The following is an 18,908-nucleotide window of genomic DNA, read 5'->3' as shown; positions in this document are numbered from 1 at the left end:
TCAGGTGTCCTTCCTGGGTCACATCATCTCAAAGGATGGTGTCATGGTAGACCCCAGCAAAATAGAAGCAGTAAGTAACTGGAAAAGACCGAAGAATGCCAGTGAAATTAGAAGCTTTCTGGGATTAGCAGGTTATTACAGAAAGTTTGTAGAGGACTTCTCCAGGATAGCCTCCCCACTGACAGCTCTCACCAGAAAGAACAGAAAATTTCAGTGGACAGAGGACTGTGAGAACAGCTTCAGCGAGCTCAAAAGGAGATTGACCAGTGCTCCTATCTTAGCCTTACCAGGAAATACAGATAGCTTCGACATTTACAGTGATGCCTCTAAATTGGGATTAGGAGCAGTGCTGATGCAAAACGGCAAGGTGATCGCCTATGCCTCCAGACAACTCAAGGATTATGAGAAGAATTATCCTACTCATGACCTTGAGCTCGCAGCAGTAGTGTTCGCTCTCAAAATTTGGAGACATTACTTGTATGGAGCCCAGTGTAGAGTATATACAGATCATCAGAGTCTGAAGTACTTCTTCACTCAGAAGGATCTGAATATACGACAGCGCAGATGGCTAGAACTGGTCAAAGACTATGATATTGATATCCTCTACCATCCCGGAAAAGCCAATAAGGTAGCAGACGCACTCAGCAGAAAGTCCAGTGCTACCTTATTATCTCTTACAGCCATGTCACCGCCCCTACAGAAGGAGATCGTAGATTTCGGTCTCGAACTCATCGTTGGACAGCTCTCTACTATGACCTTAGAGTCTACCTTGCTTGTTGATATTCAGTCAGCTCAGGAGCAGGACCCTGAAATTCAGAAAACCAAGCAAGGGCTAGCAGAATCAGAAAGTGGAGAATTCAGAGTGTCCGACAGCGGGGTGTTGTATTTTGGTGACAAACTCTGTGTTCCAGATCAGGAGGAGCTACGGAGACAGATTTTAGATGAGGCTCACAGGACTCCCTATGCGATGCATCCAGGTTCCACCAAAATGTACCAAGACCTGAAGAACCATTTTTGGTGGCCCGGGATGAAGCGAGACATCGCCAGATATGTTAGCATCTGCCTCACCTGTCAGAGGGTCAAGGCAGAACATCAGCGACCAGGAGGAGTTCTGCAGCCTATACAGATTCCAGAATGGAAGTGGGAGGATATCTCTATGGACTTCATAGTGGGACTACCCAGAACCACGAATGGTTTTGACGCCATCTGGGTAATAGTCGACAGGTTGACTAAATCAGCCCACTTTTTAGCTATCAAGATATCCTACTCCATGGAGAAGCTAGCTCAGTTGTATCTCCAGGAGATCGTCAGACTTCATGGAGTCCCACGTACCATTATTTCAGACAAAGACAGCAGATTCACATCACACTTCTGGGAGTGTGTACAGTCAGCATTGGGCACGAAGTTAAAGTTCAGCACAGCCTTCCATCCTCAGACAGATGGTCAGACGGAGCGAGTAAATCAAGTACTCGAAGATATGCTCCGAGCGTGTGCCCTAGACTTCAAAGGAAGTGGGTGCAAATATCTGAGTCTAGCAGAGTTTGCATACAACAACAGCTATCAGGCCACTATCGGCATGGCACCTTACGAGGCTCTCTATGGGCGGAGGTGTAGATCTCCAATCTGCTGGTATGAGAGTGGTGAACAGAAAGAACTAGAGCTTCAGACAGATCTAGTAGCAGATACCACAGCAGCTATACAGCAGATCCGCCAGAGGATAGAGACAGCTCAGAGCCGCCAGAAGAGCTATGCTGATACACGGCGCAGACCCTTAGAGTTTTCAGTTGGGGATTCAGTATTCCTCAGAGTAGCTCCCATGAAGGGAGTAATGCGTTTTGGGAAGAAGGGCAAGCTAAGTCCCAGATATGTGGGACCATACCTTATCAGCAGAAGAGTGGGCAAGGTAGCATATGAGCTAGAGCTACCCCAGGAAATGTCAGCTGTCCACAACGTATTTCATGTCTCTATGCTGAAGAAGCATACCCCAGATGCCACCCAGGTGATTGAGCCCCAGTCGGTACAGATCCGCGAAGACCTCAGCTATGATAGTCGGCCTATTCAGATAATAGACCGAGCAGTTAAGAAATTGTGGAACAAGGAAGTACCATTAGTCAAAGTTATTTGGCACAGTCACACAACAGAGGAGGCAACTTGGGAGACAGAGGCCAGCATGAGACAGAAGTACCCAGAGTTGTTCTAAGTTTGAGGATGAACTTTTTATAAGGAAAATTCTCGAAACTGCATTATAAATATTCTACGATTTTTCTGAAATTTTTAGATATTTTTCCGGGAATTTTTCGAGTAGCGGAAGCAGCAAAAATAAATAGAACCGCAAAATAGCTTAGGCGGGAATCGAACCCGAGACCTATGGTTTAGGGATAATGTTAGTAACCGGTTGAACCCAGCAGGGTCATGCTGAAAGGAAAGGGAATCAATTATATTTATAATTGGTTTGGCCGAATTAATTACTTAGTATAAATAGGAAGGTTAAGTTGGGGTTGGTTTATTTTGAGAACTTGGTTCGGCAGCATCCTTTTCCACCGTGACCTATCCTCTTCCAAAACCTCACCGCCGCCCACACCTCTTCCTCCTCCTCCTCTCGGCGCACCAAGCCAAGGGTCAAGGGAACATCTTCCGGCGACGACTCCAACACGAAAAAGGTTCTTTTCCGCGAGAGGAACGCGAAGACGTGAGCGGATCGTCGAGAAGGTCATCTCCACCGAAATTCTAGCGATTAGAATCGTAAGAAATTACGAACAGGAGGTAAGAAACCCCTCACCTGCAGTATAATAGCTTCCGTTTGAGTTTTTATGTTTTAGTTAGGGTGTATGCAGATTTTTATCGATATCTAGGGTGTATTTAACTCTCTTCGCAGATTAGGGGTTTAGTTGAGCACCTCTAGATGGGTTGGACACGTTTTCCCTCTTCAGATAGGAGGTTAGACGTTGTCGGGTGCCTAGAGGTGGTCTCCCTAATAGGGAGAAGAGTTAGGGCATCCTAGGTGCTCGATTAAAGGTCTAACTCAGTACTAGACAGCTTAATTAATTCATTAAATGCACTAGAAGCATTTAAAACAGCAAATTAGTTTTATTCTAGCTTATATGGGACTACGGTCCAATGGGTAGGCTCCCACAGTCGCCTCTAGGTTCAGACAACCTAGCTCTAGGTTCAGATAACCTAGAAACAGCAATTTAGAACAGTTTAGCTATACTCAGTATTTTACTTTTCAGTTGGCACAGTACTGGATTAGATATCCATTGGGCTGGGCTCCCATAATCGGTCCCTAGGTTTAGATAACCTAGTAGCTCTACTAAATTCGGGACTTGCAACCCCGGGTCTAGTTAGAGATGCGCGCATAGCACGTATAGTTGTCGGGCCCCTCAGCAGCATGATTAGTATTTTCACTTACTATATGTATATGGTTTTCAACCTTTCAGAAATTAGTTCGTGAATTCAGTACAGTTCTAGCAGTAGATCAGTATTAACGAAGCTCAGTTCTTAGTATCAGCTTACTTTTTCCTTGTGAATATGCATGATGGCTTTATGTTTAGCTTTAGATATGCCATGATTGTATGCTTATATGTCATGTCATGCTTAGTTTATTCAGTATATCCAGCATATGTTTTAAACAGCATGATTTAAAATCATATTTGCATCGTTGCATGTTTTTGTGAGGTAGATGGTTTCTTACTAAGCTTTTTAGCTTATAGATACTACTTTTCTTATACTGCAGATAAAGGTAAAGGAAAAGTGGACCAGTAGCGGAGGCTGGAGGTCAATGCAGATCAAGATGTGTGTGGCAGGAACTGGAATAAAAGATTCTAAGGGATTTTAGCAAGTTTTACTTAAGCATCAGAACTTTACAGTATTTTGTTATTTGCACTCTAGTTGTTAATCACTATGAATTAGTTAGCTATGCACTCTATTATGCTTAGAACCCTTCTCTTATGATGTGAGAATGTTAGTTGCCATTGTTAGAGTGTTTCCTAGCCTTGTTAGAATTGTTGTGTGAGGTTTTGGCACGCCAAAGTGCTGAAATCAGAGTTCCCGGGCGAAATCAGAACTCTGATCGGTCTCCAGACCGATCAGGGCCTGGGCAGTGCCACTGGATCGGTCAGCCGACCGATCCAGACAGATACAGTATGCTACTGTATCCTCCTGGATCGGTCAGCCGACCGATCCAGCACGATACAGTAGCGTTCCAGGAGAGTTTCAGGTGCCTGGATCGGTCAGCCGACCGATCCAGACATACCTGGATCGGTCTGCCGACCGATCCAGCCACACCTGGATAGGTCTGCCGACCGATCCAGTTGGGAACAGAACGACTGCAGCTCCGATCGATTTGTGGATCGATCGGCAGGTCAGTAGGTAGTTGGGAAGTTCAGTTTCTAGTCCCTAGCTCAGTTGGGATGTTTAGTTTCCCCTCCTTAGCATATGTATACCAGCAAAGAAGGTCTGTAGACCTTTCATATCAGTTGTATCCGTCATTAGTAGAGTAAAATTTTAATTAGCCCAGCTTTCCGCACAGTATAGCATAGCATAACTGTAGCGATCGGCCTTACAGCCTAGTACCCAGAAGGTGGGTCGTTACAACCATACCCCTACTTCTGACAACATTTTGATATTATTTCCAACTACCAAAAATGCTATCTACGTATAGTACAAGAAATACCACCACGTTTCCATCACACCTTTTGTATACACAAGACTTATCCGTTTACTCAATAAATCCATAGATCTGGATTACTTTGATAAACCGGATATTCCAAGACCTTGAAGTTTTGCCTCAGTCCATAGACTGACTGAGCTTGCACACAAGATGCTCTTAGCCTTTTGCAATGAACCCTTCTGGTTGCTTTATATGTATGCTTTCATCAAGACTTCCATTAAGGAATGCTGTCTTGACATCCACTTGCCAAATAGATAAAAGAATCCGGATAGACTTAAGCATGGCTACCAGTGAAAAAGTTTCCTTTTTCATCAAGCCTTGCTTTGAAAGTTACTACCTTCCTTTCTATCCCTCTTTTCCTATTATAGACCTTTTAACACCCAAAGGCTTTTACACCATTTGGTGGTTCTACAAACTTTCAGATTTTATTAGAATACATATATTCTAATTCTATTATTCATTACTCTTTGCCAAGATGTTGCATCTTTATCTTGGAGTGTTTCGTCATATGTCCGGAGATCAGGTTCATGTCCTCCAGGGATCGAGTCCAAAAACTCTCCCAAAACATGAATCTTTTTAGGTTGCCTAACAACCCTCCCACTACAACAAGGCACTTTCTGCAATTGTGTATCATTTGTGATACGTGTTGCAGTTTCCTTGTGGTATCTCATCTTGTACAGTTGGTACTAGATTAGACATGCCTTTTATTATTTCCTTAAAAACAAATTTTCTTATGGGCACATGGTTTATTACATAGTCCTTTTCTAAAAATTGATTATTGATGCTAACAATGACCTTCTGATTTTTAAGACTATAAACCTACTTTCATTTCACTAGGATAACCCACAAACAAGTGAATTCCTGTCCAACTTATCATTGTCTCTCTTCTGCATATGTGCTAGACTACCTGAATCCGAATATACTTCGAAATAGGCTTACGCCTATTCAGCATTTCTATATGAGTAGAGAGTTCTGACTTTAGAAGGTACTATATTCACTCTCGTTTCTAGAGTATATCCTTAAAATGATTTTGATAATATTCTTAATAACTTATCAATCTACTTATTTCCATAAGAGTCCTATACCTTCCTTTTCCTACACCATTCTGTTGGGGTGTACTAGGTGCAGTTAGTTGGGATTGAATCCCTACTTCTGTTAAATGACTCCTAAATTCTCCCAAGAGGTACTTGCCACTACTATCTTACCGTAATGTCATGATACTTTTACTTTGTCGTTTCTCCACATCAGCCTCGTACTCTTTGAACTAATCAAAGCACTTAGACTTGTGGCACATCAAGTAAATATATCCGTATCTCAAATAGTTGTCTATAAAATAGATGAAATATTTGAAACAACCTCTTGCCTGGATGCTCATAGGATCACACAAATCAGAATGAACCAATTCCAATATATCTTTGACTCCATACCCCTTAGACTTAAAAGCTTCTTGGTTATTTTTCCTTCCAAGTAAGACTCGTAGGTTGGAAAGATTTCCACTACTAATGAACCCAAAAGTTCATCAGCTACCAATGAATCCTACTCAAGTTAATATAACCTAGCCTTAGATGCCAAAGATATAATTGGTTCATTTTCGAAGGTTACTTTCTCTTAAAGTTAGAAGATGTGTTACTAATTTCCATTTGTTGGATCGTGAGAGTTATTGGATTTATAAATTGCCAACCAACGTACCAGAACAGATAACTTTCCTCTTTTCCTTAATAACAACTTTGTTATTAAAAGAGGCAGAATATCAAGTTCTTTGAATAGTTTAGAAACTGAAAACTAGTTCTTTCTAAACTTGGTGCGTAAACACAATTACTCAAAAATTCATGTTTAATTTTATTCTTATCAAAAGATAAACATCTCCCACTGCCACAGCTACCATTTTTATAGTAGTGTCCATGTAGACGGTATTTTAATTTTCATTTAGTTGCCGGGTTTCCTGGAACCCTGCAATGAATTGCGGACATGATTAATGGCATCTGTATCTACACTCCACGTTCTGGTAAATAACACCACTAAACATGTTTCAACTAATAAATTAAATACACCTATATTGTTCTTAGTTCTAAGAAGACAGTCTACCTTAATGTCCAAGTCCTATTTCCAATCATTACAATTAGGATTACTAAGTCTTTTCTATATTATGACTACTAGGGAATTGACAAACATTTTAAATCCTAAGAATCACAAAAATATTTGGTCAAGATCAACTCCTTAAAAATCCCCATGAATTTTGTATGCCACGATAGTGTGGACGTATACAAAATCGAAGAGGAGATTTTATTCATTAATTTTATTATCTCATCAACTTTACTTTATGACGAAATAAAATTAATAGTTGATCTGTCTTTGATCAAATATTTGGTCAAAAACTTTTGAATAAAAAAATATTGATTCCTCAAACAATATTATTTAAATTCTCCAACACCTCAAACACCGTGAATTTTGCATGCCACGTTAGTGTGGACGTATACAAATTCAACATTCGTAAAAGGAGGGTTTAAACCCATTAATTTTATTATCTTGTCAACCTAACTTTTTGACAAATAAAATTAATAGTTGGTATCATTTGGTCACACAAATAATAGCAGTGACTCCGATGGGGAGGATACTATTAGATGTGTCTAAGTGTATACCATTACTTGACACTAAGTCCATTAATAAGATTATGCCCCTTCCGTTGGGGAAGATCACACACTCTTAATTAACTTCCTATAGTCATCCAAAAATGGAAGTCTGTTCTAGTGATCCACAAACAAGCTCATCCGTTATGGAGGAAGGCACTCAGAGCCAACGCGCAAGCTTGTTTGCATCACTTACAAACCAGTAATAGAGACCATGGGATTTACTTAAAAATCCCTCTTCCACTTAGTTATTTATAAATGAGTAATTTTAACTATGCTAGCCTACTAAATATGTAAACTAACATGCACACACAGCACAATATAAAAGCAATAAATAGAAAATCTAATTTTCAACTATTATGGCTTTTATCTCTAGTTGTCCTCCGTGTGTTGTCATCCCAAGCTGCTGCCATATTTGGCCACTGCCATCGGATCTAGCTGTCGCATCCATCTTGCTCCTAGTTCCGCTGCGCCTCTGGTCCTTAGAAGGTTCCACGCTTTGCAAGATTCGATCCGCGACATAAATAGAATTTTACATTTTGATCCTATATTCCTCGAAGGAATGTACATGTAAACTAGATCGAACATAAAATAAAATTTACATCCATCGATCCTATATTCCATAAAAGGAATGTACATGTAACTAGATCAAAAAATAAAATCCTAATAAAACTAAATACAGCTCCTGTTGTATTTAATAATACAATCATGCACACACAATAAAATGCCCTTGACATGTCCAAGGGTCCAATCACACACATAATAACAATAAGTCATAATAGTTGGATCCTGCATCCACAAAGTTAGCACATCCTACTATTAACCTGCCTAAATTATGTATGACATGTGCATAATTAAACTAATACCAAATACACAGAGGCAAAACCCCAGCTCTGATACCAATTGTTGGTTGCTACTCGGAAAACCTAGAGGTTCCACTGTACAAAAATTTTGTACAAAGGTCTGAACCTTTTCCTAGCTACCATGTGTTCTTTTAAATTAAATTTTGGATCGCCTGCGGAACTTAACACGTTTGATCCAAAACTTAATCTATTTGTTCTTTTAGGTTTTGACTTGGATCTCCTGCGGAACTTAACACGTTCGACCCAAGTCACCTTAAGTTATTAATTCCATTAAATATTAATTTTCATAATTGGTTCCCAGTACTGACGTGGCGAGGCACATGGCCTTCTTGGATATGGGAGCAACCACCACCGACTAGACAAAACCTTTTATGGAAAGCTAATATTTAATTTCCTAAAATAACTTTAGGTTAACCGAAAAGAACAATCAAATCACAAGGAAAAGAAAAAATAAAAGAACACTATATCGAAAACAAATTCGAAACTCTAGAATCGTATGCCTCTTGTATTTAGTATTATTTCCAAATATAACTAGTATGATGCGGAAAGAAAAAATACTAGTTATACCTTTTAGAAAAACCTCTTGATCTTCTACCGTATTCCTCTTCTAACCTCGGACGTTGTGTGGGCAACGATCTTCCGAGATGAGAAACCACCAAAGCACCTTCTCCTTTCTTCAAATTTTGGCCAAGCACAAAGCTTCCAAAAGATGAAGATCTTTTCCACCAACCAAGCTCCAAGGGATGTAGGCTTTCTCTCCTTCTTCCTCAAGCTAGATCCGGCCACCAATTAAAACTCCATAAGCATGAAGAGGTTCGGCCACAAAGAGAAGAAGAAGAGAAGAAGGAAGGGTCGGCCACACCACCAAGGAAAAGAGGAAGAAAAATAGAATAGAGTCGTTCACCTTGAAGCCTCCTCTACCCCCTCTTTTATAATCCTTGGTCTTGGCAAATAAGGAAAATTTAATAAAATAATTCCTTCATTCTTTTTCCATTGAAAAGAAAAATTATTTAATTAACAATAATTTTCTTTTTCAAATACAATGGCCGGCCACCTCAAGCCCCAAATCAAGGAAAGTTTTAATTAAAACAAGAATTAAAACTTCCTAATTTGTTTCCGGAAATTTATAAAAATTTCTCCAATAATTTAATCCCTTCATGATTGGTTTATAAAAAGGAAATTTAATAAATTAAAATCTTTCTTTTAAACATGTGGATAAGAAGAAAATTATCTCTAAAAATTAAAATCTCTTTTAATCTACAAATAAGGAAAGATATCAAATCTTTTCTTAATCTTTTGTAGAAACTAATAAAAGAGAATTATTAATTTTTTAAACTTTCTTTTAAATCATGAACATGGTTAAAAAGGAAAGTTTTTACCAAAATTAAAATCAACCTTTTAATCTACAAATAAGGAAAGAGATTTAGCTCTTCTCTTAATCTTTTGTAGAATCTTATAAAAGGAAAGATTTAAATTTTTAAACTCTCTTTTAAAACATGTTATCCACATAAGAAAAATTTTAAAAAATAAAAATCCTTTTTATTTTAATTTGGGCCGGCCACACCAAGCTTGAACCCAAGCTAGGGTCGGCCACCTTGAAGCACCCATGAACCAAACTTTGGCCGGCCCTAGCTTGGTCTCCAAGCTAGCTTGGCCGACCCCTTATGGGATGGGTAAGAAGGTGGATATAGTACTCTATAATTAAGAGGCTACGATAGGGACCGAGAGGAGGAATTGGTTTTGTTCTCCCGATAAAATTAAGCATCCCGTGTTCGTCCCGAACACACAACTTAATTTTATCAATAATAATTCATTCCACTAGAGAACTATTATTGAACTACCGCACCAATCCCAAATTACATTTTGGGCTCCTTCTTATTATAAGTGTGTCAGTCTCCCTGTGTTTAAGATAACAAATGTCCACTAATTAAGTAAGTTACTGACAACTCACTTAATTAATATCTAGCTCCAAGAGTAGTACCACTCAACCTTATTGTCATGTCGGACTAAGTCCACCTGCAGGGTTTAACATGATAATCCTTATGAGCTCCTCTTGGGGACATTCTCAACCTAGATTACTAGGGCACAATTTCCTTCTATAATCAACAACACACACTACAAGTGATATCATTTCCCAACCTATCGGGCTTATTGATTCATCGAACTAAATCTCACTCATTGATAAATTAAAGAAATAAATATCAAATATATGTGCTTGTTATTATATTAGGATTAAGAGCACACACTTCCATAATAACTGAGGTCTTTGTTCCTTTATAAAGTCAGTATAAAAGAAACGACCTCTAATGGTCCTACTCAATACACTCTAAGTGTACTAGTGTAATTATATAGTTAAGATAAACTAATACCTAATTACACTACGACCTTCCAATGGTTTGTTCCTTTCCATCATGGTCGTGAGCTACTGTTTATAATTTATAAGGTACTGATAACATGATCCTCTGTGTGTGACACCATACACCATGTTATCTACAATATAAATTAACTGAACAACTACATTTATCATAAATGTAGACATCTGACCAATGTGATTCTTATTTCTAGATAAATGTTTATACCAAAAGCTAGGCTTTTAGTATACACTCTAACAAAGAGCAAGAAAACATCTCCAAAGACGTCGAACTTCAAAGATAAGTACTCTCCTCTCTCTATTTCTATGTATTGAGTTGTAGTTTGCTATTTTCATTATCTTTTGGTTGTATTATCTTGTGATAGAGTAGATCTCTAAATTTAGGATGTAGGAAGTAGTTATGATGTGTTGTGATGTATGGTGGCAAAAAAAAAGGCGAATACGCTCGCCCCCAGCGCCCCGCCAACCTATCTCAGGGTCAATATGGAGAAGGTAAATCACGGACGGCTACTAGCCTTTGGAATAGTGACTAGCACATAAGGGAGACATTTACCTCAGCTTTGCCGAGATTCGAACCCCAGACCTCATGGTGGCAGCACCTTATGCGATTGCCACTAGACCCATCCGAGGGGTGATGTGTTGTGATGTATGAACTATGTATTTGGATATTTTTCTATGCAATGATGTGTTTATATCATGTTCTATGTGTGTGTGCCTTGTATGTGTTTGACGAAATATGTGTGAGGCCAATTCATATAGATGTGATGGATTTATCTCTATATTATAGTTGTTACTAGATTGGATAACCGGGGGATTTTTAGTGACAGAGGATACTCATTCAACCAGACATATTATGCCCTTAGTGACAGAGAACATTGATACTTACCCACTTTCTAGAGTCAAAATATCTTAACTTAAGGACTAATCATTGTTAAGGTATTCTAATTGGAGTAGATACTTCAGTTCTACTGTTAGGAAGTACATTAGATAATTCTAGCGATTGTATGACTGAGGGACCCTGTGACAGAGGGTAACCCTTTAACTAGACTTTTTGGAGTTGTTTCTTTATTTAATGGCATTAGAACCTGGGTAGACTCTCTAGTGCGAATTTTACGAGGTTGTACCGGACTTTAGTTAGAAGCCCTATACGAGTATAAGTATGGAATTAGATAGATGACCAATGCATAGGGACATTACCTAGTATCATAACGAAACCGAAATCCTAGCATTTATCATCCATCCCATTCCAAGATCATCTCTTACTCCTTCTCTCTCCTTCTCCTCAATCTTTCTCTTACTCTCTATCTTTTACAACCAATATTTGATTGTCTAGATAACTCACTGTGCGAAGTTAATTAGTGATTAATCAATAGTCCCTATGGGTTCGATCTCTTTTATATTACTGATGACGTAACCGTGCACTTGTGGTTCATAACAAAAATCGATAAAAAGTATTTTTATTTGACAGACAATTCACCCTCTCTTGCCGGTCGGCCCCGCTACTCCAACATATCTTATATCATTTTAAATCATGATTTTTTCCATATCTTTTCGATATAGAACTTTAGTTGTATTCTCAACATATTCATGTTCATTAGAGCAAAACAAATAATATCATTCACTCCAAATACTCATAGGCTTCACAGTAAAATAATTTCGTTCATGTTCACTTGGCAAAAGAAAAAAAAAAGGTAAAGCACTTGCCCCAACACGTTGTCAGTCCGTCTCAGGACCAATATAGAGAAGATAAATTACAATAACTAAGGAGAGAAGTAGATGGGGGTGAGTTAAACGGGATGTAGGGATTTACGTTCCGTCGGCCCTAAGGTTCGACCCCTCGATCTCAAATGATAAACTTTCATCTACTTACCAACTTAGTTATGCTCGTGGAGTCAACTTTGTTCATGTTCATGCAACTTCAATTGGAAACCCAATAATATATATAGCAAAGACACGTCATTTTCTTTCATTCACATTTATCATAAAATTTTCCACCGACTATCAAGTTAAATTAGAAAATATTCATATAGGCTCATCTAAATTCATAAATTTAAAGTCTCACTCAAAGAAAATCTTTATGATATATGTGCCTTACAATTGGGATTCAATCATTTGATAACCTAATTGTTACAAGAGCCCCAAGTGCAAAATACTAATTTGATATCCTTCAATCTTAACTAATATTGGTAAGTCAAATATACAGTTGTACATTCTATCAACGATGAAATTTGACATCCTAATGACCTCTCACGACTGCCCCCATCTTATGAAAAGGGAGTAAATTAAGAAATCAAAACTAATCATCATATGAAAAAATAATTCTTTAATCTTTACCATGATTCGATTCTTATTTAATTCTATAACAAATTCGATGATTATATCCTGGGACAAATGTAGGATAGTATATTATTGATTCAATAGGATGACTAAATCCAATTGACTGTACTGCTGTACACTATCTATATCTGTCTGCATTACTAATATTTAAGTCATTATTTTATCGATTTATACGCTAGTTTAATAATTTGAAACATAAGTCAGAAGACTCAGTTTGTGCCATTTGGGCGGCTGAAGAGTAATTTGAGAGTAAATTATATTCATCACTGACTGATAGAGCTGAACTAGTCTTCACGTTTTGGCAACCCTTTGAGCAAGGCATCCGACTCTGTTTTGATTACTTTAAGAATTCCAAGAAGCATGACATCGTGTATTTCATCAAATTAAAGGCATGCACGGTTGACTTTGTCAAAATATCTAGTTGCTGAACTTTATTGACTTCTTAAATTCACTAATGTTGGACCTGAACGGGATTGAAGGAGGTGAAGCAAGAGAGGATCTTGGCACCTAGAACAAGGAACTAAGGATTTGACTATGGCAGAGAAATTTGAAAAGAGATGAAGAAGATCAACTAATCATAATTTTCACATCAAATAGGTATGTTGTTATAGGTTAAAATTATAGTAAAAAATAATTATATTTATATTAGACATCTTTTATAGTTCGTCTTTAAATTATGTGAAATAGATCATGTCCATCAAACTTACCTTCTTAACTCTAATGGCACCCCACAAAACACACCTACCTTACCATAATTGCACCCCACAAATCAGTCAATTGAACCTAATTAGGGAAGATAAGGACATAGTCACAAAACCATACATCCATTCACATAAATCACAATTAATGCAATATGTTATTATGCTCTCTGTTAGAGTTTTCTTAACGCGGAAGCGAGGGGCCCTCTCATCATTTTAACACCAATAACAATAATTATTATTATTATTATTTTTAAACAAAACAAAATATATATATTTATCAATAAAGGGGAAGAAATTAAATGATTAGGCGTGCAACAAACTTTATCTAAAGGTGGCCGTATAGAAGGAGTGGGTGGACCGCCAGTTGCCAAACCCGACCCAATTGTACATGCGAGTTCCACGTGGCAGGGTGAGATTTTTCTTATACAATTTTTAATATGAATAATAGAATATAAATAAATCTAAATCGGAAATAATATGGGAAGATCTTTGTTGACAACTCTAAATGCAAAATATTCCCTTCTTTTCTTTACCATTCCAGATCGTCTAAAACTACTGTTTTATTTATTTATTTTTTTAATCCATAATAAAATTACAATCGAATGACAACCTAATTGTCATCCCTCTCATGAATTGTCATCCATATAAGAGTTCATCTTCCCTTTATATTATAATTTGGATCAGGAGTCGTTCCTTCCTCATCGTCCAACAATTCAATCATCCACCTACCGTCGACACCTTCAACGACCTCCGACTGTCTACCTGACCTAAATTATAATCTGGATGAAAAGATGAGTCACGACTGTAATCCAGCCGTAATTATATTATGGATCATCTCCTGATTCATAAAAAGTGTATTATAAGATTCTCTCTTTCTTTACCATGAGGACATTTGATTGGCTGAAGGACAGATCCTTTAATCCGTAATCTCTAGTCTCCTCTTGGTCCTTACGTAATTTACACATCAGATCATAGTCAAAATCATATCAAAATTGACAATTATTTCTAAGTTCATCTTTCCATCCAGATTATAATTTAGCTCAAAATAGAAGACCGGATGCCACTAGCGATGGGTGACTTGAGTGGAAAGATGAAATCCAAAGAGATGACAGCTAATTTGGATCAAATTATGATCACGATCCGACCTATAAATTAAGGGCTAAGAATTACAGACGAGAGGATCAGCTTTTGGATTGTTCTTTTTATCTTTTGATCCTTCGAAGTTTTTCTATTTTCATCTTCAAATTTTAACGTAAAATAAACTGCAATATCTGGAGTAATAAATAATTAATAAATCATTCAGAGTTGGACATTTTAAGAAAGGGATATGAACGTAAAATAAGCAGAGCGTAGAGAAAACGTTAAGAGAATCAACGAACAACAGCTCTGCTTCTTCGTCTTCGAGTGTACGCATCTTGCTCGAATCCTCTTCTTCAAGGGCGGCACGAAGAGTCTCCGAGCCCCTCTTGCTCCGATCAGGTATTCATTGTTGCTCTATTCGATCGAGGATCAGATTAGCGGCTTTCAATCTGATTGGTGTGATTTGGTGTTGCTTCTTAAATTGTTCCCAAAATGGAAATCATTCCTCGATATTGATGGCCAAAAAGTCTAAAGCATCGCCGGCGAGATTCTATTCCGCTAGTTTGAATTTGATTTTTCTAATAAAGATCGATTTTTGATAAAGGAAAAGCTAAAGACGGGGATTTTCTTTTCTCTTTTCGTTCGTCGTGGAATCATCGAGTTCGATTTTTTTGTGGTCGGCAGTCGAGCAGGAGGGAAAGAGGAGGGCGGAGATGGAGCAGTTCCGGAAGGTCGGGGAGGTGATCGGCAGTCTCAAGGCTCTTATGGTGTTTCAGGACGAGATACAGGTCAACCGCCGGCAGTGCTGCTTGCTTGTCGACGCCTTCGGCCTCGCCTTCGACAGCGTCGCGGAAGAGCTCCGGACCCACTTCTGCTTCGCGGAGAAGACGGCGACCAAGTGGCGCGCTCTAGAGCACCCGCTGAAGGAGCTCCACCGCGTGTTCTGCGAGGGCGAGCAGTACGTCCGGCATTGCTTGGAGCCCGGCGACTGGTGGAGCAAGGCCATCTCGCACCACCGCAACGCCGACTGCGTCGAGCTCCACCTCCACAACTTGCTCTGGTGCGTGCCCGTCGTCCTCGAGGCCATCGAGAACGCCACGGAGAGCGCCGACCACGACGAGCTCCACAAGAAGCGGCTCATCTTCTCCAAGAAGTACGAGAGGGAATGGATGGATCCCAAGCTGTTCCAGCAGAAACTGGGGAAGTCATACTTGACCTCGCAAGATTTCTGCAACAGACTCGACTCTGCTTCGAAAGAGGACTCATGGATCCTCTCAGAAACCATAGCCGAGAGGAGAATTTCCGCCGCGAGCCCTCTCTCGAAACAGGAGAACAAGTTCGCTGAGCTCCTCATTGGCCCCAGAAGCCAGCTTTTCCCCAGCTCGGTCCTGCTTAGTTCGCCGGATTACCAAGTCCGGCGAAGATTTGGAGCCGGGAGTAACTACAAGGAGGTGCAGTGGATGGGCAACAGTTACGCGGTGAAGCATGTCATCGGTGATGTTGATGCACTGATGAACTGTATCTCGGTCCTGTCATCGGTTGCCCACCCGAATGTGATGCAGTATTTGTACTCCTTCGCCGACGAAGAGAAGAGAGAGTGCTTCATGGTGATGGAGCTCATGAACAAGGATCTCTCCAGTCACATAAGAGAGACATCTTCCTCGAGGAGAAAGGTGCCGTTCCCTCAGCTGGTGGCGGTGGATACCATGCTTCAGATTGCAAGAGGAATGGAGTACCTCCACTCCAAAAAGATTTATCACGGTGACTTGAATCCTTTCAACGTCTTGGTGAAGGCCAGGAATTCTTCCCCTGATGGATTTTTGCATGCGAAGATCACCGGTTTCGGGCTCTCGCCGACGAAGAACTCCAAGGCTATCACAAATCCATGCATCTGGCATTCGCCGGAGGTCCTGGCGGAGCAGCAGTCCGGCAATTGTTTGAGTTTGACAGATAAGGCTGATGTCTATAGCTTTGGGATGATATGCTTTGAGCTTTTGACAGGGAAGGTTCCCTTTGAGGACAACCACCTTCAAGGTGATAAGATGAGCAAGAACATCAGGGCTGGTGAGAGGCCACTCTTTCCATCACAATGCCCCAAGTACCTCGCAAACTTGACAAGAAGATGTTGGCACTCTGATCCAGTGCAACGACCGAACTTCACTTCGATTTGTAGAGTGCTCCGATACATCAAACGGTTCTTAGTTTTGAATCCAGATCAAAGCCAGCCAGAGCCGCCCACACCGCCTGTTGATTATTTCGACCTCGAGAGTAGCCTTTCCAAGATTGTCTCAAGCTGGGCAAGGAGAGATGATCCCAGAGTCTGGGATGTTCCATTTCAAATGTATGCTTATAGAGTCCTGGAAAGGGAGAAGACTGGTGCAAATATGAAGGATAGGACATCTGAATCTGGAAGTGAAGGGGCATCCATTTGTGGAGATGAGAATGCATTCAATGGAATTCTAGATGATGCACTCTCACACTCTAGTGATTCAGTTAAATTGTCCCTGCAGAGTTCCCCGGATACGAAAAAGAAAGCATCGCCGAGACGACTCAATGGAAAGGTGAATAAGCAAACATTAGGTAACATATACTCTCTTTTGCACTCTATTTTCTCCTATGTGCTATGAGAAAATATGTGTTGAATCATTTCCAAGGTCAAAAGGAATGCATAGTTAAAATTGATAAAAGAATTTGAGTTCTTAGAGATCTTATTTAGATCACATACTACAAGCAAAACAGAATTTTAACCATGATGATATATTAAGGACTGTTATTCATTTCCTCAGGACAGAGCCAAAAGACAGGAGTTCTATTGCCACAAGTATCATCTGGTCAAAGTGTGAGGAGGGACTCTGAAAGACAACACCAACAAGTAGCAACAAGAGGAAGGCGGAGGGGACAATCAGGTCATTCCTCAGATCCAGAATTAGTATGAGACTTGAACACTGTTATAATCGAGAATTGGTTTTCCCTAGAAAGTTGATCACAAGGTAGCAAGAGCCATGTTACAACTTACAAGAGCAATTCACTACTACATAGTCAATAACCACAGTTTGTTTGTCTTGCAGTATCAAAAAATTACATGTTGATACAAAAATGAGTGTTTTGAAAGGTTTGCGCTAGTCAAATAACACAAATCTTAGTTGAGTGTTTTGGGTGAAAAATTCTCTGTTCAACTGAAGTCATTGTGATACAATGTCTGCTGTAATGGAGAATTCTGAAATGTTGGAGTTTGTTAAAAAAGAAAGAAAGGCAGCGAATATTTGCAACTCTTTTATTTTAAGCAACACAATAGAATTAGCCAGTTTGGAATTTGATGTGCTATATAGTTTTGCCTCTCTAATTCTTGTCCTTGCAACAAATATGTATGCAGATTTACAACTAAAACAAGGTTAGGTTTGTGACATGTACCAGGAATGTACCAAATCCTAACAAATTGTCTGAGACAATAACAAAAAGTCTGAACTGCAGAAAAAAAGAAGAATAGAAAAGAACTTTTTGTTCTTGTAAGTACCATGGGTTGGTTTTGATATGGTCAAGCAAGTCAAGTTAGGTCATGTTGTGTTTGATGCCTTGTGTCGGAGTATGCAGGAGCTTAGGAACATAAGAAGCCGAGCGGAAAATGCAGTAAGCGAGAAGGGTGACACTGGAAGAGAGTCAACGAACTCGGTGATCCGAGAGACGAGGTGCTGCGGAAGAAGACATTGGTGGACGAAAAGGATGTGTGCGACATTCAAGGGACAAAAAGCCGGGGATGAAGTCTGCTCGAGGAGAAGGTCGGAGTTGGGTTCGGGTGAGCGACGATCAGAGCATCATCCAAGCGAGCGGGATCGAAGAAGATCAACTTGGAGGTTGATCTTGAAGACCCGAGGCGCCTCTTCTATGTTTGCGGGCACCTTGGGTGCCAGGACTGGAGCTGTCCAGCAAAGGCGCGAAGGTGCCTCAAAAGAATAAGAGGCGCCTCGGATGAAAGGGCGCGAAGGCACCCTAAGAGGTGCGAAGGTGCCTTCACATTGAAGGCGCCTTCGACCATTCAATAGTCGTTAGGCTACCGTTGAGAAGAGGATAAAAGTTTATCTTCTTGGAGGCACTTCCAAGTAACGGTAACTTTTCCTCGGAGGTTATAATAAGCCCCCTAGGGCTAGGAATTAAACAACAACTTGTGTAATCAATTCTCAATTATTTTCTGAGCTTTCAAAGAGTGTAAGAGATTTCTCCGCCTACAACGAAGGAGATTCTTTTAGTGCTTTTATTGCCTTG

At 39.7% G+C, this 18,908-nt stretch overlaps 1 protein-coding gene across 4 annotated transcripts; it reads left to right on the top strand.

Annotated features, from left to right (window-relative positions):
• The first annotated feature begins 14,892 nt into the window (after positions 1–14,892).
• On the top strand, positions 14,893–18,817 carry LOC121980208 (mitogen-activated protein kinase kinase kinase 7-like). 4 transcript variants are annotated; one of them, XM_042532166.1, is made up of 4 exons: positions 14,893–15,047; positions 15,333–17,209; positions 17,440–18,154; positions 18,240–18,816. In XM_042532166.1, exons 2-3 carry the CDS (start codon positions 15,362–15,364, stop codon positions 17,581–17,583), a joined length of 1,992 nt encoding a protein of 663 aa, XP_042388100.1. In that variant the 5' UTR covers positions 14,893–15,047; positions 15,333–15,361; the 3' UTR covers positions 17,584–18,154; positions 18,240–18,816. The 4 variants fall into 4 exon arrangements, with proteins under 4 accessions (XP_042388100.1, XP_042388102.1, XP_042388101.1 ...); XM_042532168.1 differs by having other exon boundaries at positions 14,894–15,047; positions 17,435–18,154; positions 18,240–18,817; XM_042532167.1 differs by having other exon boundaries at positions 14,894–15,047; positions 15,333–17,228; positions 18,240–18,817.
• Positions 18,818–18,908: the final 91 nt, after the last annotated feature.

Source organism: Zingiber officinale, chromosome 5A (assembly GCF_018446385.1).
Source record: "Zingiber officinale cultivar Zhangliang chromosome 5A, Zo_v1.1, whole genome shotgun sequence".
NCBI classification, from domain to species: domain Eukaryota; kingdom Viridiplantae; phylum Streptophyta; class Magnoliopsida; order Zingiberales; family Zingiberaceae; genus Zingiber; species Zingiber officinale.
Note: the sequence above shows the minus strand (reverse complement) of the source record. Positions and strands in the feature narration are given on the sequence as shown.